Source organism: Coffea arabica, chromosome 1c, assembly GCF_036785885.1.
Source record: "Coffea arabica cultivar ET-39 chromosome 1c, Coffea Arabica ET-39 HiFi, whole genome shotgun sequence".
In the NCBI taxonomy this organism is placed as follows: Eukaryota; Viridiplantae; Streptophyta; class Magnoliopsida; order Gentianales; family Rubiaceae; genus Coffea; species Coffea arabica.
The window spans coordinates 7,683,557-7,711,113 of NC_092310.1; the positions used below are offsets into that span (position 1 = coordinate 7,683,557).

Below are 27,557 nucleotides of genomic sequence, written 5' to 3' on the forward strand. Positions count from 1 at the left end.
GCCCTGTTTGGAAGCCAAGTTTTTGAGCATGTTTTTTACCTACTAGTTTTTTAACAACTTTTGCTACAGGATCCCAAAAAACTTCTCAAAAATTTTTACCTACATATTTCAAAATATCCAAAACATACAAAAAAAAAAAAAATTCCCTTCCTTTTTTTTTTCTTCCTCCTCCATCCCAACCCACCACCACCTCCGTCGCTGACCACCACGTCCGGCGCCATTTCCTTTTTTTTTGCCTTTCAAGCAACTGAGCATAAAGAACTGATTCTAGCAAGGATGATGCCGCTTTATGGGGGATCTCTTTCTCAGGAAGCTTCCGTTTCCTCCTCCGCACAACAGGAGCTAATTCCATGATTTTTAATGGGGAAGCGGTAGCACCTTGTCCGTGTCCACCAAAGGACACAGGACCAGAAGGCCGCGACGGGGGCTTATGAGACGGCGTCCGCCTACTACTGCCCACTGAAGTTACAGGGGTTGATGGACCAGGTGATGATACACCTGTAGCATTGGCAGTTGCAGAATTTTCATGTTGGGCATGAGCCGCCAGGGCATGGCCCAGCCCCTAAGCCTGAATGTGTTCAGATAATTGGAAATTACTAGGGAACTGGGGACCGCCGCCTTGACGTTGCATCTATTGCCTCTCTGGACAGTACAATCAAATGCAGGCAACCAAGGCCCAATTTAACTGCCGGGCAAGGGAAGAGGGAGGAGGAAGGGTAGAGGGGAGGAGAAGGGGAAAGGGAGGAGAGGGGTGGTGGGAAGTGGCATTGGAGGAGGTGTTGGTGGAGGAGCAGGTGGTGGTGCAGGAGGTGGGGCTGGTGGTGGAGTTGGGGGTGGAGCAGGCGGGAGAGTAGGACGGGAGGTGGAGTTGCTGCTGAGCGTGCGGAGGTGACGGGGAAGAAGAAGAAGAAGAAGAAAAAGAGAGGAAAGAAAAGAAAAAGGAAAGAAAGAAAAAGAAAAAGAAAGGGAAAGAGAAAAAAAAAAAGAAAAGGAAAAAAAAAAGTTTTTCACCTTACAAAAACTTTTACAAAATTTTTTCAAAAACTTCTACAGTGTACTACAGTAAAGTTTTAGACAAACTCCCAAAAAACTCAGGTTCCAAACAGGCCCCTAATTACACGGTTAAAACTTTTGTGTAATTAATTGCAAGCTAATCAACTAAATGCAGTTCTGAAGTTGATTTTCTTTTGTCGTTTTGGAAGTTGGAAGGGTGGAAACTATTACATAGCTATAAATTATATCTTAATTTGCTCAAAAAAGGTTATTAATATTTTAATTTTAATTTTAATTTGTACGGGATAATTTCAGAAACCTCCCTTGAAGTTTCTGACAATTTCACTCGGCTCCCCTTAGGTTTAAGAAATCACACTTACTTCCTTTGATATAGTAAAATACCTATAATGCCATTCACTTAGTAGGAAATTTTAAATTTAAAATATGTAAAAAAAAATCTATTTTGCCGTCTCTTGTCTATTTTCTAGTTAATATAATATTTTTTTATTATTTTCAATTTTGTGGATATTAGCAAATTGAAATTACAAAATATACAAAGGGAGCAGATTATGTGTCAAATTAGAAGGAAATGAAGAAACTCACAGAGAAATAAATAATGAAATTTTTTTTATATTATATTTAAACATGGACGGTACAATCTACTATGTGCGCGTGTGCATGGTACAGCAATTCTCATGACAGCTTCCACTAGAAAATAGCTAAGACTAAGAATAATACTCTATTGAGAAAGCTGTCAGATATTCAAACGCCTCATCTAGCAATATCTTAAAACTCACAGAAAAATAGTACACATCAAGCTTATGCCAAATACTTGTGCAAAATGGGAGTGAGCATTCCACATCATCAAGCTCAAGTACATTTGACTTTAAGATGCAGGTAAGAATAAATTCTGCCATGTTCCAACAGAGCCAAAAACTGAGGAGTACTAATAACCAAAATTTCTCCCCAAGCCATGATGAAAAGGGAACAGAAGTAAAGAGCAACAAGAACAACCTGTATCTATGACTGTCTCGTCTTCTATCCCGATCTCTTTCCCTTGTTGGACTACGTCCGCGGTAGTAATCCTTCTCATGATCCCATAGCAAAAATAACTAAAGATGTGGAATTTGTCATATTTTGTTTGTTGTTAAGAAAATTTTTTGTAAAATATCAATAATTACATAATGCTTTCTTCCATTGGATTAGAAATTTTTTATTATGATTTTATTGTGGAGGTAGAATTTATCATATTTTGTTTGTTGTTAAGAAAAACTTTTATAAAATGTCAATAATTACATAATGCTTTTTTACTTTGGATTAGAAATTTTTTAGTATGATTTTATTGTAGAGGTAGAATTTATACTCTATTTTTTATATATTAATATTTTTAAGGCTATAGGAGATTTATAATGGTGATTCTAGATCAAATTAGTTTATATTTGAGTATTGATATTTAATTTGGGGGTATAACATTAGTTGTCAATAGGATTTTGTGTGTGTGTGTGTGTGTATTTCGTGGCAAGTATTGATACTGTGCATGTAATTTGGGATCTTTTGGATAGCTATTTAAATTTAGAACTTATGTTTGGATGGTTCATAGGGATTTAACTTATTAATTTATGCAAAGTATGGAAGAAAATGATTGAATATACTATATTTTTCTTTCTTAATTTTGTACAAAAGGACAATTTAGGATTTTTGAAAGAAAATCTAAATTCTTGGACCTGTATTGTTATTAACAGTAAAAGTAGAGGAGGAATGTGTAATTTTTAAAACCTGAGAAGAGCTCTTTGTAATTGTGAGAAACCTCAAGGGAGGTTTGTGAAATTATCCCTTGTTTATATGGTGGAATGATCAATTCTCGCTGTCAAGCCAACCCAATGGTGAGATTGTGGGGTTCTGCTTTTACTGTCTTTCTTTTTATTTATTTAATTTAAACTTGGGGAGCAAGATTTGGACCTTGCATTGACTAGCCGCGTTGACCAAGATGGTCTGAATCTTTTGCAGGGTTAAGAAATGCAAGATGACTTATTATTCCAATGGGTCTCGGAGTTTACTTGTATTACATTGTAGGCCCCCAATAGTGTATGTTGAAAAAACACATAATTTATTTTGAGTGCTTTCTTGTATACTGAATTGTAAAATTTTTGCCCTGTTATTTTTACTTTCACGGAATGCATGTTTTTGTGCTAAGATTACATTGAACAGGTGCAAAAAAAAAAAAAGGTATAATTGATGTGATAAAAAAGATTGGAGTAACGCGCAAATTGGATAAATGTTGGAGGTAAATTTTCAATATTAACTGTAAAAGAAATCAATAGATTGGTTGGATAGACTAGTAATGACTTTAATTTAATAAAGGGCCCGTTTGGCAAGTGAGTTTTTTGGGTGCTTATCTAAAACTTTACTGTACCTTACTGTAGATATTGTAGAAAATTTTTTTGAAGTGTATAAATCTTTGGATATTTTGAAGTGTATAGTTTAAAAATTTTGAAAAGTTTTTTATATTACTGTAGCTAAAATTATTAAAAAACTTGTAGCATACAAACTTGGCAAAAAACTTGCTTGCTAAACAAGGAAGGCTAGCTAAATTTTTTTTTATAAAAGTAATATTAATATGACTGTAATTTAATAAAGGCTGGCTAAATTTTTTTTTGTAAAAGTATTATTAATTTGATAAAGTGTATAAATGCAAGGGTGTACTAAATATGATTTTAGGTCTTTGCATGGCATGTGAAGTAGAAAGCTAAGTAGTCAAATTTGATTATCTCATTTTTTTTTTGGTCAAAGGTAATTTTTTTATTAGAAAAATTTTGGCAGAGTTTCCCCTTATAAATGGACGAAACTCCCTGCCAACAAATCCAAATACAAGAAAATTATCCACATGGTAGTAAGTTACTATAATGAAACTTTATGACAGTTTGAAAACAATTTAATAACAACTGCATGGTTAAAACAGAACTTGACATCCAACCAAATAAAGCTTAACTGCAGAATTTTGAACTAGGCTTATTATCTCATATTGTTGAATGTTACATTGATGCCCACATTGCACCTTGCCCAAAGATTAAATTATCACCCAGGATAAGGTCCATGCAGTAGTTTAATTGGAAGATATTTTGGAGTTTGAGGGTACAATCTTTGTCAATTTTTCTAATATAGTATATCTCATTCAGTTTTAGATATGTTGGAATCTATTGTAAGTTTGATGTAATTTATGCCATTAGGTATAAAACGCATAAAATTGTATTAAAGGTTGTTTTGAGAAAGTACTCGCATGCAATTCTCATAACATTAGTACAATCTCTTCTCCAATAGTTAATGGTATCTCTTATTCCAGGTACTTTTGCCGTTCCATCATGTTTTAAATATCCAAATCCCGTCCTCAAGAATTTTGATAAAAGGGCAAAAGGAGGTTTTCGAATTATGAAAAGGGGATGAATTTTGTTATGACAGTAAACTCTTTTGTCATCAATGTAAACAAAAACGTATTCACAAAATATTGAGAATCCTATCAGCTGAGTTAGTAATTACTTATATTATACTCGTACAACATGCATTTTATATATATAGTTAAAAAATCTTTCGTAGTTCACACATTTCAAAAATACTCTTTAACACATTGTACTTTTTAATTAATAGTTCAAAACACATAATAAATTTTGACTTATTAAACATCACGAATTATGTTTTAATTTTCAAAAAAACTTTAAAATTTGTAAAAGTATAATCACATACATTTAGAGTCAAAATAGCAATGACAAATATTATGATTTATAGATGTATACATATAAAATAATATGGTGATAATATTTTAATAAATTTGACACCAACAAAGTTAAAATTCGAAATTGGTAAGAATGTAGCATAATCTTCGAAATTAATTGTAATTTTACCTGTTTTTCAGTCTCATAATTTTCAAATATATTCGTAGCATTCACATATGAATTTATATGTGTGAACTCATATTTTTGCACTGAATTTTTAAGCATACTTTTGAAAGAAAAATTATATATACATACGCATAATATCCTCTGTTTTAAAACTCGGACCCGACCGGACCGGCCGGTCGAACCGGAAACCGGCCAGATAGCCGGTCCGAGTCATATTAAAAAACCGGAAATTTAAAACTTGGTCAAAAACTGGGTTTGACCGGGAAAAAATCGGTTTTTCCGGTTCAACAGTAATTTTTTTTTAAAAAAATTCAAACTTTTTAATATTATGTTTTGATCCCCTAAATTGTTAAAACTTATTGATATACCTCAAATATTTGATACTTTATAAATATTGTCCTAAAATTTGATGTTATTTTTCAATTAAATTCATAATTTTAATTCTAAACTTGTTAATATTTATTAAATAATATAAATTGCTACTTGATTGTTCTAATTTCTTTGTATTTTCTTGTTAAATATATTTGAAACATCAAATATATATGAATATACCTTTATTAATATCAATATATTATTAGATATTATATATATAATATTTTAATTTTTAAATAATTTTTATTTATGACGTCATCCGGTTCGACCCCTATCGACCCTCGGTCGAACCTATTGACCCCTGACCCCTGACCTCGGCCGAGTCACTATCCGGTCCGGTTCTGAAAACATAGATAATATCTCATATTATATCTGTCCCATATGTCACTAACTATGACCATCAGGATATTGAACGCATAACACAATTAAAGATGGATTGCTCTCCTTGCTTTCCCGCGCTTTTCATAACTTCATGATATATTATTTAGCTACCTGTCAAAAAGGGGAAAAAAAAAGTGTAGGTGCATTACTACAAAATCATATGAATTATATTAAGGATTCTTACAAATAATAGTTACATATAATTTCCTCATGACATTGCTACAGTCTCACCGATAATGGCACCTGATTTTTCAGGTTAATTCTACTTTGCCCCCTCAAACTATACGCGAAATCCCACTTTAGTACCTAAACTTTAAAATCAAACACTTAAATCCCTAAACTACAAGATCCGTCCCAGTTAAGTAAATTCATTAACATAATCTAGAACGTTATTAGTGTTCTTAGAGTGTGAGAAACATGCACCATTAACTGAGGTCATTGAGCGAATTTCACAAAAATATAAAAAAAAAGGAAATTAAGGAGAATAAATGAGAGAAATGTTTCCTTCCATCTAACCACCCCATTTATTTGACTGATCCAAGTCCTAAAAGTGCATCCATGTGCCTTGTACATGTAGAAACGAAGTTGTTGAATCTTCAGGGGGAGACTAGGGATGGCAATAGAGTAAAAATGGGGCAGGGCAGAGGCAAAATATTTTTCCTTGCCTTAAAATGGGGCGGGGGGTGGGGCAACATACACCCGCCCCATCCCCGCATACAATAAAAAAAAAAAATATATATATATATATATATATATATATATATATAATACAACCCTAAATTTCCTAAAATTGCACCCTTACTTACAAAGGCCAAAGCTCTCAGTGCCAACAGGCAATAGCTGCACTCCCGCAACAAGCCAACAACTAAAAGAATAATTAAGCAAGCTATTTGGATCAGTTCCCTTCCTCCACAGTCCACACTTCAACTTTCTCTTTAGTTTTAGTTTTTCTATTTTTTTTTCTTTTCTTCTCACCAGAGTGGCCGAGCCCAGCCTGCAGCAGTAGCACGAATTTTGGCCTGCCATTCTGTTCTTACAGTCCCCAAATTGGCGCCCTGCTGTTCATCTGCCGCTAATCAGCATTCAGGTACGTTTTAATTTTCCACTTCATATTAGGTTGGGGTTCTTTTGCTTCTAGTATGATGGTTTCTTGTGGGCTTGCTATAAATTTATCCACTTTAGCATGATTCAGATCAAGTAGGAGAAGTGATAAGGCTTAAAGAAGACTAATTTGGTCATGGATGATTTTGTCAACTCTAATTCCATTGCTATTTGTGATTTACTTGCAATTTCAGTTCTTAAACGGGAGTAGTTCCCTTGGCAGTTTTGACTTGTCCTTTCTCGTCAGAATTGATGATGAGGCTGCCATGTAGCTCTGCCTATTTCGACTCTCTAGTGGGTTAAAGGGCTTTTTCAGCTTGTTTAACTTGGCAATTATTCAGCCTTTCAACATTGTTAGCAAGTGATGATATTGGTTTCTACCTGTTGTCTATAGCTTTTGCCTTGTGGTTGCTTATTAGGATTAGGAAGTTACCATTGTGAGTTAAAGTATTTCTTGGAGGAGTCCATTTGAATTGAACCATTGTGGGATTCATCTTTTGCCAGGAACTTTTTGAGTTGGCTGCTTCAGAGTTTTGTTGGCATTTGGGTCTGGTATGGATCCCTCTTCAATAGTGTGGCTTTAAGTTTATTGTGCCTTAGTAACTAAGACAAGCTTTTATTCAACTGATTGCTTCTTGGAGTCTGTTAAAGCTTGTCTGCAATTTTATGTACTAAAAAAAACAAAATTTTATCCAAATTTGTTGTATTATATGATTTATTTTGAAATTCATCATTGTGAGCAGTCTATTTATTGTACTATTTACTTTCTTGTCTTTGTAGAATTCTTATCACCATGAATCAGTCCAAAAATCTAATTGCATCTGAACAAGGGGATAATTCATCAACTCCACAATCAATGAATGTTAAATCAATTGACTTGACAGATGCAGTAGAAGAAGATGAATATGAAATTGAAGGAGGAAAAAGAAAATCAAAATCAAAAGTTTGGGTACGTTTTGATGGAGAGAAAGGTGAAGATGGCATTTTTTTATGGTGTGTGCAAGTATTGTAAAAAAAAAAATACAAGACAGGTAGCACTCATAGGATGAGTACCTTACATGATCATTACAAAGGTGTGCTAAAAAGCCTAAACAAGATATCAGGCAAATGTTACTTCAAAGTGGTAGTAAAAAAAATGATGGCAAACAAAAATTGCACAATTATGTGTTCGATCAACAACAATCACGCCATAAACTTGCATCTGCAATTGTATTGCATGAGTATCCATTATCTATTGTGGATCATATAGGCTTTCAAAATTTTGTTAAGAGTTTGCAGCCATGTTTTAAACTTGTTTCAAGAAATACAATTAAAGGAGATATTTTGAAGATCTATGAATTGCAAAGATTGAAGAATTGTAATATCTTGGAGAAGCTTGGAAGTAAGATAGAAATTACAACCGATATGTGGACTTCTAGCAACACAAAGAAAGGCTTCATGGCTATCACTACACATTATATTGATGATTCTTGGATCTTACAAAGTCAAATTTTGAGGTATGTTTTCAAAAGTTAAAAACTTGAATTATGTTTATTGTTTGTTATACATGAGCAACTTATTTTTTTTTTCTTGTATTTAGGTTTATCTATGTTCCTACTCCACATACCAAAGAAGTGTTAAGTGATATGCTTCTTAGTTTATTGATGGATTGGAATATTGATCATAAGATATCTACAATTACCTTAGATAACTGTTCCACCAATGATGGTATGATTAATTGTTTGTTGGAAAGTTTGAATGTGAGTGATTTGTTGATAGATGGTCTAGTGCTTCAAATGCGTTGTGCTGGCCATATCTTAAATTTGATTGTCAAAGATGGTTTAGAAATGATATCAGGTGGTATTAGAATTCGTGATAGTGTGGTGTATTGGACTGCTTATGCTGCTAGAATTGAAAATTTTGAAGAAGCTGCTTGCCAATTGCGCATTTCTTCTACTAAAAAGTTGTGTTTGGATTGTAAAACCCATTCGAATTGGATTTTTTTAATGTTACAAACAGTTGCAATTTATAAAGACGTATTTCCACGGGTTAAAGTACGTGAGAAACGCTACACTAGTTTGCCAAATGATGATGATTGGGTAGTTTGTAATGCTATTTGTGAGAAGTTGAAATTATTCTACCAAGTCACTGAAATGTTCTCCGGTACTTGATATCCTACATCAAATGAATTTTTTGCAAAAGTTTGTGGCATTAAAGTATCATTGGCTCAGTGGATGAAAAGTCCAAATTGTTTAATTAGACTAATGGCAAAAAAGATAATGGCAAAATATCAAAAATATTGGGAAGATTGTAATGTGATATTTGGCATTGCTGCAGTTTTGGATCCTAGATACAAAATGAAGTTGATTGAGTATTATTTTCCTATCATTTATGGTGATGAATCATTCATGAAATTGAAGCAATTCGTCAAAATTGTTATTCTTTGTTGCATGATTATCAATATCAATCTAGTTTGGGTGGAAATAGAGTTGATAGTCAGTGCATGGCTTCACATAGTGAGCATGTTAGTGGGAGTCATGATAAGAATGAAGTTGAAATGGATCGTCTTGCTGATTTTGATAAGTTTGTGGCTTCTAACTCTAGTGATGTTACTTCTAAGTCGGAATTGGATTTTTATCTTGAGGAAAATGTGTTACCAAGAGTTCCGACTTGTGACATACTTGGTTGGTGGAAAACACATGGGGTTAAATACCCCACTTTACAAAAAATGGTTAAGGATATTCTAGTTGTACCTGTCTCAAGTGTGGCATCTGAATCTGCATTTAGTACTTGTGTAAGAATAATTAGTCCTTACTCGCACTTGGCTCTGGAATGAAATAAATAGTATACAAAAGATGTAACTTCTACTTTTAAATTTATACAATTTTTTTTTGTATTTCTTTATTTAGTAAATTAGTGGCTATTTTTTTATTTTGGTGCAGCTACTTGCTCTACTTTGGAAGGGATATCATGTAATACATTGTTTGATGAAGAAGATGATGTTGATTGTGTTACTGAATAGGTATTAAAGAAATTTGATTCATCTAAATTGATTTTCTCCAATTGTTTGTTATACATTATAGCCTGGTGACAAGTTTCTTCTTTTTTTTTTAGCATCAAATGTCAGGGTTGCTTTATCAAGTGAGTTATCACATCTCAAGATTGATGAAGAGCAAATGTTCTAAAGTTGTTGAGTTATGTTAATGACAAGAAAAACTGGATTTATTGTTAAGTGTTTTTAGTTTGTTAAATATGAGAAATCAACTCGACTGAGTTTGTTGAATACAGAATGGATGTAACTTGACTTGTTATGCTTTTATTTCCATCTTGACAGCTTTTAAATTTTATTTAATGTTGTTTACAATTGTATTATTGTAAATGAACATTTATGATGGGTTGATTTCTTTCCCCGCGGGGGATTGCGGGAGAAACGGGGCGCGGGCGGGGTAGGGGGTGGGGGCAAGGGGAGGGGAATGGAGCGGAGGATGGGGGGAGTTATTTGACAACGGGGCGGGGGATGGGGGAAGGATCCCCCGCCCCAACCCCGCCCCATTGCCACCCTGGAAGACCGAAGAAAAAAATGCAAATCCGGGTCCACTTTCTCGGATTTCAATCTGACTCTACCAAACCAGATTTCACTCTTTTTTCTTACTGCAACAATCAGCAGCTATTAAGGGCTATGAAGGTTCACTTGGGCCTATTCTTCAGATTTTCGACAAGAAGGAACAGAACAACGAAGACTAAGGGAGGTGGGTTAACTTCTGGTTTTTGATAGTGTTTTAAAAACTGGACCGGATCGGCCAGTTCGACCGATCAGATCACGAACCGGCCTTAGCTCTGGTCCTGTTCATGCTTTGGGTTGATTATATTTAAAAACTGTATTGAACCGTGTGAACCGAATTGAACCGTTGAACCAGCGATTTTTTTGTTTTTGTCTATTAAATTGAAAAAAAATTAAAAAGAATATATTTTCCTTAACGCTAAAGACTAATTATTAAATGCCACATTCACTCACTTTCTTCTCATTATTTTGCCTCTTATCAAGTTTATATTTTTATTTTGTATTTTCTTGAAATAAATATTTCTCGAAAATATGCTTAAGTTTTAGGAGATAAATAGAAATAGAGAGAAAGCTAGCTTGGGGGGAAAGGGTAAGGGGGCCGATGGACAGAGTGGTTGTAAGTTTTTATGTAACAAAGAGATAGATTCACTGAAGGGGCTGCGTCGGGATTTGATTAATTAATGGGATTTTTTTTGGTTTGGTGGAGAATTGCTTTTGTTGCAGATTTGAATATTATAGTGATTAATGGTATTAAAAAAAAGAAGAATGAAATTAAGAGGAACGTGGAAATACAAATGGAAACGGCGACTGCCTCTGACTGACTGACTCGCTAATATGGGTTTTGATTGTTTAATTGCATTAAACAATAATTTAAAAACACAAGAGTAGGAGGGAGGATTCATTAAATTTGTGTTTTGACTGGGGGAAAGGGCTAGAGTGACAGCTTGGGTTTCAAATGAAATAAACAATGATGAATCACTTTTTTATTTGTTTGTTAAATTTTTAGGGTGAAATTACATTTATATCCTCGTTATTTTGATTTTCAACACTAATAAAACCACACTAGAGGTGCGTGTTTCTCACACTCTAAAAATACTGACGGTTCATCAATTTTAATAAGACAGATCTTGTAGTTTAGGGACTTAAGTGTCCGATTTTAAAGTTTAGATACTGAAGTGGAATTTCGCGTACAGTTTGAGGGAGACAAAGTGAAATTAACTCTGATTTTTTGGATAGTTTAGCCTTAACCATTTTCTAACTACCCAAATCCTTTTTTCCACGCCAGTGAATGACTTTTGTTAAGTGACAAACCTTAATCTCGAGAAAACCACAAAAGGCGGCAACTCTTGAGGTTTCTCAAGAGACTTATAAATTAACCCAAATCCCCCCCCCCCCCAGCCCCGATGTGGGATACTAACTTCGCAAATCCCATCCTTAAGAAAGTTGGGAAAAGTACAGAGTGACTTTTGGCCACAAGTATCACTCTTGACAGAAAGTTGTATGCTTTTTGAGAATTAGCAAAGTTGCGATCCCCTTAGTCAAAATTTTCCCAAGTTCCTTTTAGGAAAGCATCATCCTCAACTTTCCAAAACCTTTCTCGATATATAAAGAAACAGAAGTACCAAAAAGAAAAACGGAAAAAAGAAAGAGGAACTTTCCAAAATTGTTACCACTAATCATACAACGTTGATTAATTTTCCTGGTAGATTTCCGAACCATCAAAGGACAAAGACACTGCATAACTATATAAACGCTTTCAATGCCGCACAATTTTAGTATTCTAGACCTCTTCGTTTCTTCAATTTCTTTTGTGTAATGTTAGAATAAACTATAATAGCAGCAAAAAAAAGTATGATGAACTTGAAAAAAAAATCGAGAATGGCAACGTTTAGTTTTCGTCGGCGCCCTCGAAAGTGCAGTCATCCACTTAGATCCTATACAAATTCGATTCAAGATAAGTTTCTGTATTGGCCCCTGATTGAAGAAAAAGTAACAACTTTGAAGAAATCTCGTCAATCTAATACAAGAAAAATTGAGGGGTCGTCAAAAAATACTACCAGGTTGCCTAATCTTGATGATCATCGACAGAAAATCAATCAAGAGAAACGCATGCAGGAAAAATTACCTTTCAAGAACTCTACTGGAAAGCGACATTCTGAAGTGATACCAAACGGGAAAAGAACAGTGAAGAGGAAAGTAGTGAATTCTGATGAGCAGACTGTGTTGCAGAATAATGGGGAAGGCAATGTTCATGAAAATCTTGTGCTGCGGAATGGTATTAATATTAATCGTCCATCATCACAAGAACAGCCTGAGAAGTTGAAGAATTTTGTGAGGGGTCTTGGAGATACCGGGGACCCTGTTTTGGTGATCAAGAAGAAACTATACACATCAGATGTGGATCCTGGACTTCAGAGATTCTCAATACCATGTAAGCAAGTGGTGAATGAATTCTTGACAGAAAAAGAGAGGAAAAGATTCAACAAAGGGAACAAACAAGAAGAAATCGATGCGATTCTGATTGGATCATCGTTTGTTCAATATAACATCAAGTTGAGAAAATGGTACATGTCAAGTTCTTCCTCGTACGTTTTGGTGAGTGGTTGGAATGAGTTCGTGGAGAAGAATGGATTGGAATCCGGGATTGACGTGCAGCTCCGGTCATTCAAGAGGGGATCGAAGTTGTATTTTATTCTGATTAAGGTCTAATTAGTCACATGATTACTAGTGTTTAATTAATTTGTTAATTGAATTCTTGGACAGTAACTGTGTTTACTCTTAGTTAATCATGTAAACGCAGAATTAATACTATTCATCTTGTTGATGTTTTAAAGGTTGGATATATTGCTATTACTAATTTTAAATTCCAACTGTAATGGGATTTTTGGAGTTTGGACAATAATCAGATTCCCATGTCTTTGCTAGCAATTTGTTAGTTAATATAAACTTAATATGGTAGAGAAGAGAGAAAGAATCGATTTGTTGTTATTTGCATGAATTATGTCATGAGTAGATATTTAACGTAAATTAGCCATCGGAGACATACCACTTTAGTAACTAAGCTGCCCTAATACAGTTTGCACCAGAGAACTGCATTTATCAATCGCCTAGTCTCATTCCCTTAAGTAGTCAGCTAAATGAAACACAAAATATCTATCAAAAAGAGATCATAAATCATAATACTAAACCAAATGGCAGCTCCGGGGCACATTACTCAATTGACATATTCTATAATACGAAAATGAGAAAAAGTAGGCAATATAGATGTATGGAGAATTGTAACAGTTTGGAGGTGGACTATGCCACCCCCTTGTGCTTAGGCTTGTATTCTGAGCTTTGTATTCTTAAAAATATTTTTGTGCAAAGGTAGTGAGTTGATGGCTAGACCTGCATATGAGCCTTTGTATCTATATGTTGATACTGATTGCTCGTTGTATTGTTTGAGGGATTCCTACACTTGTGTTATGTGCTACCACTTTTCTATTATTAATACAATTGATGCTTAAAAAAATGGGATTAATTTTTATGCACTAATAGTGTAGTAATTTTTTTGTCTATTAGTTATGGATGTATATCCTATGTATATGATTTGAATTTCAATTTGAATTTATATTATGTGACAATAATTTAAACCTGCTAGTATAAAAAAAATGTATACTAACAGTTTATAAAAAACTGACAAAAAAAGGAGAAATAGTGGCTGCTGCATTATCCTTCATAGGAGGTACAAAAGAAAAGAGGAAAACAAAATGAAAAGTTTGAGAAAATAAAATTGTAAATGTAACCATTTCTTCATTTCTTTTTTTTTTCCTGGGTTTCAAAAAAAAAGAGTAAGTGGAAGTCTACCATTTCAAGACTGCTAGCGGCAAAATTTGAACCCTAACTTTCATTAAGTTGAACGCAGCCTTAAAAATTCAGCCGCATCCACATAGGCTACTTTATGATTAGTCTATTTATTTCAAATTTGGGGTAAAATAGGATTGAAGGGCCACATTGCAAGATTTCGTTCAATTTGGAGGACCAAACTGAAACTCTGTAAGTTTGAAGGGCCAAAATGAATTGGTGTATATTAGCCTACGGTTTGGAGATTTTCACTTAGCAAATAAGTAAAAACAAAGTCCAAAAACTAAAAAGCAAACTATTCATGAAAAGAAAACGACAAAATATTAGGACACGATGGCAGAATTGGGTTGGATTTACTAGACCCAGATCGATCAGGCCTACCAAATTTCTTTATACTTAGATTCAAGGGAGAATTGTAATTTTGATCCCCAATCTATAGTGTATGCGCGTAATTAGTCTCCAATCTATTTCGAAAATCAATTTTGGTCTCCAATCTATTCAATTTTGCACTAAAAGTGGACAATTAATGGAATTTCTTCAATTTCAACCGGAACTAAGTCACGTGAGATCATATGCCGGCACTAAAATCCCTTTTTCAATTTTTTTAATTTCTGAAACACGTTTTTTTTAATATTTTCAGCTTTGTCTTGCCTTTAGACATATTAAACAAAGGCATTAAAGGCTAAAATTCACTAATCAATGAGTGGACCCCACCATGTGTAGAAATAAATCACAAAACAAAGTAGGACGATGACGTCCTCTACTGCCTTCTTTCCTCATCTTCTTTCTTCCAACTCAAGAACAAACCCTAGGAGCCTCAATCCCTTTCTAATCAGACAAAAAAATTTGTCATTCTAGCAAAAAGTTGCAAGATCTGGGCAAAAACTTGGGGTCGAGTTTCTTTTTTTTTTCAATTTAGCTCGTCATGGAACCAATGAAAAATTGCGACTACAAGCAGCAAGCAATAATGGTTACTTCTTGGACAGACAATAATCCTAGGAGAAGATATTTCACTTGTGCAATCAAGAAGGTATGGTTGTCTCTATTTTTTATTTCGACTTTTCTGTCTCTATTTCTGAGTTTTGAGCTAAAGCTTTATGATGTTGGCTGTGAAGGGTGACAGAGGGAAAGATGCGATTATTTTGAATGGCATGATCCAAAAATGTGTAGAACGTCAACAGCTCTGATTCCTAGACTACTATGGAGCATGAACTCTAAGAATGCTACAATTGATAGGCTAAGAGCAAGGGAAAGAAAATTATTGTTAGCAATTTTGTTATTGGTACTTCTGCTGGTTATTGTGTTATTGGTGTAAAAGGCAGAAGGTTGGATAGTCTTGGTATCAACTAAGCAACTCAAGGAAAATGTGTTAAGTATTAGGCTAAGCTAGGTACTGTCTAAACTTAGAGATGAAAGACATTCCTCCTGTTCTGTAATTTTGGTAGTTTTTGTTGGAATGGGTGAATGTGTAAGTTGTAATCTACTATCAGGCTAGTACTTTCTGTTTTCTTGAATGAATAGAGATGAAAGACATTCATCCGGATTGTAATTTTGGTATTTTTTGTTGGAATGGGTAAATGTGTAAGTTGTAATTTACTGACATCGGCTAGTACATTCTGTTTATTTTGAATGAATGAATATATTTGATGTTCTAATCTGCTTCTAATTGGTTGTGCTTTTAAAGCTCATTTACAAGTTAACTGGATGTTGAGTTCATTTACATATGTAATTTCTAGTTTATGCATGAACATGGGTTACATATCATTGGATTAAACAGTCCCAAAAATCAGAATAGGAAATTCACTGCAATCCTTGCATTGCAGATGTAAAGAAACATGGAAAAATAATAGGAATTCAGTGCATCCAAGTCATCCACAGCTAGAAGCATACTTTCACAACCACCATCCCATTGATCAAATAAAGGCGTTTTCCTGCCTAGAATCCTATATAAAACTTGAAGCATCTATTTATGATAATTTCCACAATCTAGAACGACCAGAAAACAGAATGAAAACTGAACTTCAAAAACCTGAACGTCATATGTAATGGAACAGAACGACCAGAAAACAAAATGAAAACAGAACGACCAGTAAGCTACTATAAAACCTGAACATCATATGTAATGTTGGATAGTAAAACAAAACAAATGATAACATACCAAAAAACAAAAGAATACCAAAAGATAAAAGAAGATTTCATTACTGGCTTGGAACTAATGTACAAAAGACACATTCAGAATTCATTACAATCACCAAATAGACACTACTTTGTCATTTGGCAGAAATGATTACAAACTTCAAAACTGTCATGTTCACGCTGGCTTGTTCTCAAGATACATCAGTTCCAAATACTGACAATAGCTACTAATCTGACAAAAGCTACTACTAATCAAATTCAGCAACACAACCATCCAAAAGGTGCTGATTAGCAACATTAAGCTAGGTACTGATTAGCAACATCCAAAAGGTGCTGATTAGCTACATATCAGTTAGCTTTCCCTTTGTCATTGCAAGGTGGATTTGAACATCTTTGATCCTAAAAGGTATCCCTGTTCTTCCTTGGCCAACTGATTGACTGCTATGTACCACAAAATGCTCTGGAATCCCAAAAGCTTCATGCAGGTTTGGTTGAGCAGTAGGGGCAAAAGATATTATGCTGTCATCACTAGTTGCTGGGTTTTTCTATGATGAATCTATTTGCTTTACACCTTGTTTGGTTCCATTTCCCTGCAATACATCAGCATTTAACCACTAAATATTGAACTCACAAGAAACAATAACTAAATGTACATTAAGTAATAAAATTACAACAGATTTTCTTGATTTTTTGTTCTCCTCTTCTTTGCATTTGAAGTGTTGCCCCTGACTTGCAACAAAGCACAAAATGCATTAGCTGCTACAATGTTACAAACACAGGTATATCTATTTACACAAATTACATGCTTGACTTACAGAGTTATCTACTCTCATGTCATCTAGTTGTGAGAGACTCATATTCTCTTGATTTGATTGTGTTTCCTGCCCCTGTTCACTCATTTGACTGGCTGCAACACCTGCTTCCTCTCTAAACTTATATGTCCGTGTGTTATGACCTTACTCACCACAGAATGAGCATTTATGGATTTGACCAAATCTCCTCATCTTCTTGCCCTGCTCCTTTATTTGCTGTATCTCGTCAGCAAATTTTCTCCTCTGTTTCTTTGGTCTTCCTGGTGCTCTTCCATAAGTTTGTGGTAGGGGTAGCTGAACATCTACATCTTCCCACTCATGCTCTCCATTCACAGGTAAAATGCAAGGGTCATAACACTTAAGATACGTTTCAACACTGTAACAATCATCAATGTACTGCATAGGGTCCTTCATAGCAATCCACAAAGCTGAAATTGCATGAGCACATGGTATCCCTGTCAAATCCCATTTCCGGCATGGGCCAGTCCTATCCTCAATATTGACTACCCACTTTTCACCATAAGGACAAGCAACTTCAAAATTGACATCGTTTGATTTGTAAGACACACAGTAAGTTGCCTTGTCAATATTGTCCTTCATCATTTTTCTAATTTTTGGACAAAAACCAAATTTACTCCGCTTTTCCCTAGCTCTTTCTCTATTTTCTTGCATTCTTTGCATGAAAACATGCCTAAATGCGTCCATCATGACAACAATAGACCCTTTCTTGGCATCTAATATTTTGCTGTTAAATGATTCACATATGTTATTCAACAACATATCACATTTAGGGAATGTTCTGAAATGTGATCTACTCCACTCTGCTGGATTCTTGTCCTCTAACCATTTAATTGCATCAACATCTAGTTCTGCTATGGCTTCCATTCTTCTTATGAATTGTGCATGAGTAGTTGGCTTAGCCGCTTTCCATAAGGCTTGCCTCATGGCTGTCCCTTTGAATCCAGTAGCTACCATATTGCTATGCATATGCTTCACACAAAATCTATGATCAGCCCTTGGAAAAACTGAATCACATGCCTAAATTATGCCCTTCTACTTGTCACTCATTATGGTCCATTCATAGTCTTTTTCAATTTTTAGATCCTTCTTAAGTAAAGCAAGAAACCAAATCCAGAAATCCTTAGCTTCTCCCTCAGTTGCTGCATAAGCAATTGGATACAAACCATTATTTGGATCAACTCCAACTGTTGTCAATAATACTCCACCAACCGCACCTTTGAGAAAAGTCCTATCTAACCCAAACACAGACCTGCAAGCATCTAAAAATCCTTTTTTCACCCCAGCAAAGCACATGTCCACTCTCTGAAATTTTCCTTGTTTGGTGACTGAATCAAGAATCAAAGTAGTCTTCTGCCACCTTCATCACTACAGTACTACCTGGGTTGCTTCTCAAGATTTCATTGATATATTTAGGCAACTTATTGTACTGGTCCACATCACTACCTTGGGCCAACTCCCTGCCAATTTTTTTAGCTTTATAGCCTTGATGTCTACTCAAATAGCACTTGTTCTCTTTCATTACCAGGTTTTTGAAGCTAGCATAATCCATCCTGGGATTCTCCCTAAATGTGTTAACATATTTTCTGCCAACCCACCCAGATTTCACACTCTTGTTATGATATGAAAACCCACACTTGTGCTTCTGTTGGAATGTTCTAACTTCCAATTTGCCATCACCTTTCATCTTCCTAGCATATATGCACCAGTCACATCCTTTGTTAGGACAAATTGCCCTGCATCTAATGGTGTCACTCTTGGTAAATTTAAATGGTCTACCCCGCTTCATATTCCAGGTTCTAACTGCCTCTTTAAACTCCTTGAATGTGGTAAATACCTGCCTAATTTCAAGGTTGGGTTATCTGCATTCTTGGGGTCATACATAGGGGCTCTTGAAAGGCCCTTTTCATCTGAACCTTGGAGACTATCAATATCTGAACCTGAATCTGGTGCAACATCTATGTCGGAGTTGTCATAATTAGTATTAGAATTACTCACTGTTTGTCCCCTAGTTTCCTCTACACATTCCTTTTTTTCATTCATCTTAAGCTGCTCTTTCCTGTGATTTTCTACCCCTAACCATTCTAAATTATGATCAACATTTTCTTCATAGTCATTGTCATCAAAATTTTGCTCATAATCAGAATCTTTTCCTGAGAATTCTCCAGAATCAAAACCCTCTATATATTCACTATTAGATTCATCATCTTCATCTTCTAATACAAAATCTTCTTCATCAACATCAGACCCCCACTGTGATGCTAATAACTCGCTAAAAGAAACCTCTATGTACAAATCAACTATCTTTCTATACTCAAATTGATCAACACAATAGGCATGCAATTCTCTATCATGCTGTAACCGACGGAAGCCATGTTCCTCTATCAAAATGTGGTGCTTTTTGTCACCTATAGCCCCAACCTGACTTTCTAACATTCTATCCATTTCAAAAAGGCTTATACCTGTGACCTCTACATGATCAAACACCCTTAATTCACCTCCCTCATAATGAACATCAGGTTCAGTTTCACATTTTCCCTATAAGTGACACTTCATAGTCACTGTCGTGCTATCACTGTCTACATTTTTAAAAAAAAAAAGAAACAACAAACAACAAACAACCAACACAGACCATAATTTAGATGACAGAAATAGCAAAACTAACAAACTGACAATAAAAAATGCATACTTTAGCAAAGATTCAAAGACAAGGACCATCAATTGCAGTAAAATAAGTCCCACTTGTATAGTATGAACCAGCATGATAAAATCCCATTTAGAGACACACATGGGACCACATCACAAATGACAAATTTTTTTAGTGCTTTTTTCAGGATTGGTCATTAATAAAGCCTTCATTACAGATTTTTTGTCCCCTCAAGTACAAAAAACATCTTTTCCACTATATTCTAACATTATAGTTGACGATTGTGCATATATATCACAAAAAGAAGGCAAAATCACATACCATAATTAGGTATTGCCAGCTTGTTCATTTCCTTAGGTCTCACTGCCATTTCTGCTTTGCAATGCCATGAGCAGCTTCAGCTTGACTGAATTTGACAAGATTTTTCCGTATTTTTTCACGTTTTGATTCTTGATTTTGGCTCTTAGGCTTTGTTGTTCTTTTGCTGAAGAGAAGAGATCAGGTTGAGAAATACGAGAGCAAATATTTCTTTTTCTGACATTCAACCTTTTTGGTGGGGTCCACTCCTTGATTAGTGAATTTTAACCTTTAATGTCTGTGTTTAATATGTCCAAAGGCAAGACAAAACTGAAAATATTAAAAAACGTGTTTTAGAAATTAAAAAAATTGAAAATGGGGTTTTAGTGCTGGCACGTGATCTCACGTGACTTGGTTCCGGTTGAAATTGAAAAAATTCCGTCAATTGTCCACTTTTAGTGCAAAATTGAATAGATTGGGGACCAAAATTGATTTTTGAAATAGATTGGGGACTAATTACGCGCATACACTATAGATTGGGGAACAAAATTACAATTCTCCCTAGATTCAACTTTATATCATACCCAACTCATGACCAAATATAAACTAATATTGCATAAATTTAGACTTTACCCAGACCTATTATTCTTTTATAGGATCTAGATCTGGATAGATTTGAATTTTATAAAAACCCATAAAAAATATGATAGGTTTAAATTGGTTTCGGGTTAAACCTAACTCATTAACATGCCTATCTAAAGGCTAAATTTGTCTCATTTATTACACTTACATTGAATAAATTCATTTCTTTTATGCATGAGAAAATATCATTTGTTGGTAAAAATAAAAGCAAAAATACCTATTTTTATTAAATCAACTGTTCTGTAAATTAAAGAATGATTTTGTCTTGATATATCTTTTCCTACTATGTGGTAGTCTATTGTACCTATCGAATTTAATCAAGTACTTACATCTATCAGATCTATTATATTTCTTTAGGTTGCTTAGTAAAGATATTTGGCCTACAGTTTAATAGTAATAAACAAATTGTCAGAACCAAAAGAAACAAGAAAAATAAAGTTGGAACTCTTGCAACACTTTGAATACAACTTTATGGATGATATGCTATAGATGAAATGCAAAAGAATAATTAAGTTCACATCTCAAGACGAAAGTATGCATAATAGTTTGATGTAAAAAGGAATCATTTTATATTGACCGAAGTAACAGAAGCTTCAAAGAATACAAAAGTTTTCGCATTACTTGATTTTTGAAAAAATAGAGGGTTAAAAAACATGCACAAGTTATATGATAAGGAAAGAGTAAAATTGGTGGAGGAAAATCAATAAGTGTGTCTGGATAAGAGATGATTTGGGACAATATTTTTAAAATATTCATGTAGTAGCTTTTTGATTTGATGTATGTGTAATAAAAAAGTTGTTACAAAGTATGTTTATGATGTAAGCAGATAAATTTGTGTGATTAGTTTTTTATCTAATCTAAACATACTCAATATTCTTATAACCAAACCTGTACAGATAAATTGGCTGCTTAAATATGAAATGGATCCATGCTAACTTTCTTGGTGGTAGAGTAGTATAAAAAAAAAAGGAAAGAAAAGAAACCACAGCCCTTAGATTGATTCAAACACAACATTATCTTCTACACCTTTATAATTGCTTCATCTGTTCTTATCATGCACGAATCAACTATCAATTTTATAATTAATAATTTTCTCAGTATTATCTTAGACTAAATCTATTTTTCATATCCACATGCAACCTACGTGCTTTATATATATATATATATATATATATATATATATATATATATATATGAATGGATCTGAATATATGACGCGAGTAAAATTTGAAACTCAAAAATAAATTAATATTAATTGTGGTCCCTTCATTCCAATCCCTTAATTATACACAGTTGAGTAGCAAAAATCAATTCTCGAAAGAAAATTCATTGATGCAATCTATTCTACTAGCTGTCGGATGCAAGAGACCCAGCTACCCTGCATTTTAAAATCAAAACCCAGGCTCTTGTTCACTTATTTTCTCTTTTCGTCCTCGCTCATCCTTTTTATGCCCCAACAGTGAATACAATTTGCCAAGTATTTACTCTCGGACTCTCCGGGGCTAAAACTGTCCAAGAAGCCCACAAGGGAATTTCAGTTAAAACAATAGAATTACCTAACTCAATCACCACGATGACCAACACCGCCACCACTGCTGCCAGACAAGCTCAGCACACCAAGTTAGAAGCAGCAGCTGGTAGCGATAGAGATCAAGTGACATCATCCAAAGTACACGTTGAAAAATTGACTTGGCAATGAAGTGAGTCGTGGGCGTATTTTACTATCAGAATTAGAGCATAAGAATTGCTTTGAAGGAATTAGCTGATTGAGTTGAATAAGAAGGTTGGTCATGTATTATTCAGTTGGTGAAAATTGAACCGTAAGATTGGTCGATCAAAATCCTCATATATGCCACAAAAGAAAAAAAAATTGCATTCTATACCAGAAATTGCACATTTTATTGTGGCTTTAAGAGAAAAAAGTAGAAAAGAACTTGAAACTCAAGCATTTGATACGTCCATAAAGTTCAAATTGTATGGTTTACAACGATAAAATATAATAACCTTAAAAATATGCTCAAAATAACCGATAAATGGATAACACTCAAAATAACTTATTCTCAATTAATTCTACATGGAATCCATTTGCCAATAGCTTTTGGTTTCAGATTTTTCTTAGAGCTTTGGTTGGAGATATACTATTATTCTTGACATACCGAAATCGCAAGCCTATTCCTCAAAAGTTTGATTTAATTTCATTCTACTTATTTAGAATCTAAATAAGTAGAATGACATTAGCGCTTTTGGTTGGAGATATACTGTTATTCTTGACATACCTAAATTGCAAGCCTATTCCTCAAAAGTGAGATTTAATGTTAGTCTACTTATTTAGGATCTAAATACAAAGAGATTTCTTCAAGCTCATCATTTTCATTGATCTAGATTATAGGCCAAGCAAAAGTTTTCACATACCAGAAAATACAGTATGGGAGTAATAGATATGGAATGAATGCCTTTTGCAAGTAGGCAATGAAAAATGGGTGCAAAATGCTTCATGAAAAGATATCACAATTCCTTATTTAAATAGCTAAATGAATATCCTTAAAAATTTGAAGAGTGATTTTCTACAACAAATGGTAATATAATTTGCAATTATATTTGTTAGAAAAAAATTTGAAGTTTTTGCTTTTGTTACATTATAACTTTAATCACAAATTCTGACCAACACAACATGAATAAAAAAATTTGTAGTTGGTTAAAGATTGAAATCAGCTATATAAGCTATTTTTAATACTAATAATAGTTGTTTTTCTGATGACAGCTAACAATGGAATGCGTTATTTTGGTTCCCAAGAAAATTTTAGCTAATTATATACGTGCATCACACGTGTATTTTTCTGGCAAATCAAAAGTTTTAGTCATTTTTATGTAATTTTGTCACATCAAATGAGGTACAAATAACAAATATTTAGTTGTACCAAAAATCTACAAACCAACACGCATTGTAAGTATAAACTAATATTGTTGCACCCTCTGAACAAAAATCTCAGCTCCACCACTAGCAGTAAACACACATAAATGAGCAGTGCTTAAATCACTGTTCACCCCTAAAACTATAAATACCACCATGCCTAACCCAACTAAGGTTTTGAACACTCTCCACTTTCTTTCTCTAGAATTGTGGTTTTACTCGGATCTAACTTGAGCATCAAAGTGACTCTAGGGGACAAAGCCTTGACACCCAATATGCTTCTTAGTGTTCTGCAGGTCATCTGATCAGCCAGCTAGTAACCTTCTAGTCTATTCTGTTCTGATAATCAAGGAATTGCTTCTTCATTATGCTTGTACACTGAGATCAATGATGGAAATGTGCACACATTCTCATTTGAATATGCACAAGACTAAAGCAAAAGCTATACATTCTTTGAGATTTTTTTTTTATTTTTGTTCACAAATGTTCCTTCTTCCATTATTGATATATAAAACTCCCTCTTTTTTGACAAGATTGTTGCATTTGGGCCCATGTGTTCTTGGATAAAAGATTATTTGCAAAACATTTCAGGATAATCTTAAAGAACATTTTGTGATGTGAAGTGATATATGAGAGATAGAAAGATATTTAAGAAGATAAAAATGTAATTGCAAAACAAATTTATAATGTGCTCTTATAACCATTCTCATCCCGATTCAAGTCCTCCTATTTGCTAGACCTGGATTGCTGGCTGAAGCGCAATCGATTTAGTTCGACCCAACCTTAAAAGTGGGTAATGCCCGTTGATAAACCTGATTTCTTGTTTCCTTGATAGAATTTATCCATGGGTATTCTCTAATCGCATGAATTACAGTTTCATTTTCTCTGCCACAAATTGAGCATGCCAGATTTCTATGTAGATGTTTCCCATATTTTTCCCAATTGGTGGGGATTCTATAGTGTCTAATCAAGCATAACTAAATTTGCCATCTTATAGGCTCTTTGACCTACGGTTGTAAATTAATCAAGTTACTTGACTCGAATTTGTGAGTATCATAGTCAAAGGCTCTACTAGAAGCCAAAATTAACTAAGTTTGAGGTGCATAGCATATGATCTTTGGTTTGATTTTGTTCCTAAATTGGTTTTGATATGATATGGTGATATTTATAAAATGCCTAATTAAGGATACATGTCTTATAATCAAAGTAGGTTTTCAGCCTTGACGCTATGCATCAGGTGGTTAAGACTTGTTATTTTACTACAATGGGTATGAGTTTGAAATATTGGAGTGTGGAAAGAATAGTTCAAAGGAAAGGAAAAGCCAACAGGGAAAGGTTCGAGTGTGCCGGTGGTTTGCATTGGTGTCAATTAGGTGTTGTTTGCATGTCTTTGTAGTACTTGGTTTCTAATTTATCTGAGCAGGTTTGCTGCTTGTATTTCATGTGTTAATTGCATCAGGAAAGAATTGCCAAGTAGTGCTGAATTTCTTTATACGTGGCCAATTTGTTGCTAATATATATGAGGATCATTGTCCTTGGGAGTAGACATATTGCAGTCCCTAGTCAACTAGAACACTTTCTTATTCTTCCTTTCCTTATTACATATTGACGACAATGTGTGTATTAAGTGTTGGGGTGGGATTTGAAGACTTTGTGCATTGTTTGTGATTGATTGTTGTTTGGAAATTTTGGAATTGATCTTGCTAATATATTGTGCTTTTAATTAGTTTAAATTTGGATTTGCTAGTAAGAAGTTTCGTCCAATTACAAGAGAAGACTCTGCCAAAATTTTTTCAAAATGTTGTTCAAAATTTTTCAATTTGGTCCAATTAGGAAAAAGTTCTCAACCATTAGGAATTCAAATTCTCTTACTTTTGAAATAAATATATGTGATTTGAAAAATTCATTTCTCAATTAGCTTGAAAATAACTATTATAAGATTGGGACTTTTGCATTTAAGGAAAGCATATCTTGTAAAATAAAGGAAATTATAGCTAGAATTTTGCATGATTGATGAAGTTTCTTCTTTTTATTTGATTTTACAAAGTTGAGTGATAAGTATGATCAATAAATGAAATACTCTTCGCATAATTATTCGTTAGAGGGAATATCTATTTATTATTTTTACTTTTGAAAAAAAAAAAGAAAAGAGAATAAGAGTTGTACTTCTATTCTAATGGTTCATGTACTTAATAATTAGGAGTATTCATCTAAAAATATCAACTTTTGTGTAAAACAATACTTGACTTGAGAACATGCAAAGCAATTCAATTATGTGATGTGTTAAATAATCGAGAGTGTTCATCTAAAAATGTTGATTCTCGGGTCAAAAAGCCACGTTTGCAATTTGAGTAAGTATTTGTTATATAAAAATAAATCCCTCTTTTTTATTCGTGCAAAAGAAGATCATAGGTTGAGGAAGTTAAATCTTGACTATATGATTTATTTGCTTGTGAAAATGGGATAGGATAAGGAATTGAGTTGAACTTGTTGAAAATATGGTATAATTCTCTCTCTCTTTGCTTGATATTATGAGTATTTGAGGTAAAATGAATGAATGTATAATGGTTATCTAGTTAGCTTTGAGGAATTAAATTCCAAGGGTGCACACATGTTTATTTCAAATGTTTGAATCAGTGTTGGTTTGTATTTCCTATCACTTGAGAAAAAGCAATGATTCAAGTATAATGAAATTTGATAATATTTTGCATAATTTTAGCATGTTTTATTGCCTGAATTTTTAATGTGTTTAAGTTATTTTAGGAGCTAATTAACTAGGTTTCTAGTTAATTTTGTACTTTGTGGTTAAGTTAGCAAAATTTCATTTCTATAAATTAATGTGGTTTAAACTTCATGTTTTTGTACGTTTTAATGACTAAATCATCAAATGGAGTGAAATGAGAAAATTTGGATTATTCTTAATGATTTCAAGTGATTTCAAGTGACATGAAATACAATATGATTAAAGTATGAAATGCAATCAAGTTCAAATGAAGAAAAGCATTGACAACCCTAACAAGTTCTAGTATTTCAGCTATAAGTTGAACTATAAGTATTCAATTGAGATTATTCTTAGAGCATTTTGGAGTTAGACCAAGGGCTACAATTATTATAAAGACATCGAAATCCAATTCACACATTGCAAGGATCAAAAAGCTGAAATACTGAGGTGCATTTTGGCTACCAAGATCTGAAGTTGCATTTCGACCAGTTAGGGGTATTTATATCATTTCTCAGTCTACAGAGCTCCTATTAACATGACTCTTGCATTGAAAAACTAGCTCAACAACTTTTATGTTTTGTACAAGTGCTAGTTTGACTTCCATTATCAAGAAATTTGCAACTTAAATTAGTGGAAAAATAGAGCAATTTCAGGATTAATCATAAAAGTGCAAACCTATAGGAAAGAATAAAATGCAAGCAAAAAGGGGCCTCTACTCACTTTTGTCACCCGTGTATTTTTGTTTTGGCTATATTATAACTAGAACCAATTGCACTTCAACTTGCAACTGTTTCCTACTACTTTTTATATCAATTTTTTGAATAGATTTTGGTTGGAAAATGCAAGAAGCATCTTGCATTTTGGAGAATCAACTATTGGGAATCTCAAAATACAATTTGCACAACTTGAAACATGATTATTTGGGAAAAAATCTTCTATAAATAGGCCAATTATTTTGGAGTCTAGAGAAACTACACCAAAATGTAGTATTTCATTAGAACTCCCTAGTTCATTAGTTAGTATAGATAAGCACAGTTTTATCTAATCTTTGTGTAAGCTAGGCATAGATAAGGTAGAAGTTGAAGATGGAGAAGTTTGGAGCTCATCTGACAAGGGTGACATCTTGCCTATCACTTCATTTCTTGTATTGATTCTTATGTTTAGTTGTAAAACAGGTTTGGATCTTGTTTTCATGTCTTTTATATTTTGCTACTTTTTACACCTAGAGTTGGATGAACCTTCCATGAC

At 33.8% G+C, this 27,557-nt stretch overlaps 1 protein-coding gene and 1 long non-coding RNA gene across 4 annotated transcripts; one reads left to right on the forward strand and one right to left on the reverse strand.

Moving 5' to 3' along the window:
- The first annotated feature begins 6,441 nt into the window (after nt 1-6,441).
- LOC113691631 (uncharacterized) lies at nt 6,442-10,088 on the forward strand. 3 transcript variants are annotated; one of them, XR_003448810.2, is made up of 5 exons: nt 6,442-6,726; nt 7,245-7,292; nt 8,042-8,236; nt 9,662-9,741; nt 9,834-10,088. It is a non-coding gene; the product is annotated as an uncharacterized lncRNA (long non-coding RNA). The 3 variants fall into 3 exon arrangements; XR_011816966.1 differs by having other exon boundaries at nt 8,056-8,236; XR_003448878.2 differs by having other exon boundaries at nt 8,070-8,236.
- A 7,128-nt stretch (nt 10,089-17,216) lies between these two features.
- On the reverse strand, nt 17,217-18,047 carry LOC113737561 (uncharacterized). Its single transcript, XM_027264774.1, has one exon. It carries the CDS (start codon nt 18,045-18,047, stop codon nt 17,217-17,219), a length of 831 nt encoding a protein of 276 aa, XP_027120575.1.
- Between the last annotated feature and the right edge of the window lie 9,510 nt (nt 18,048-27,557).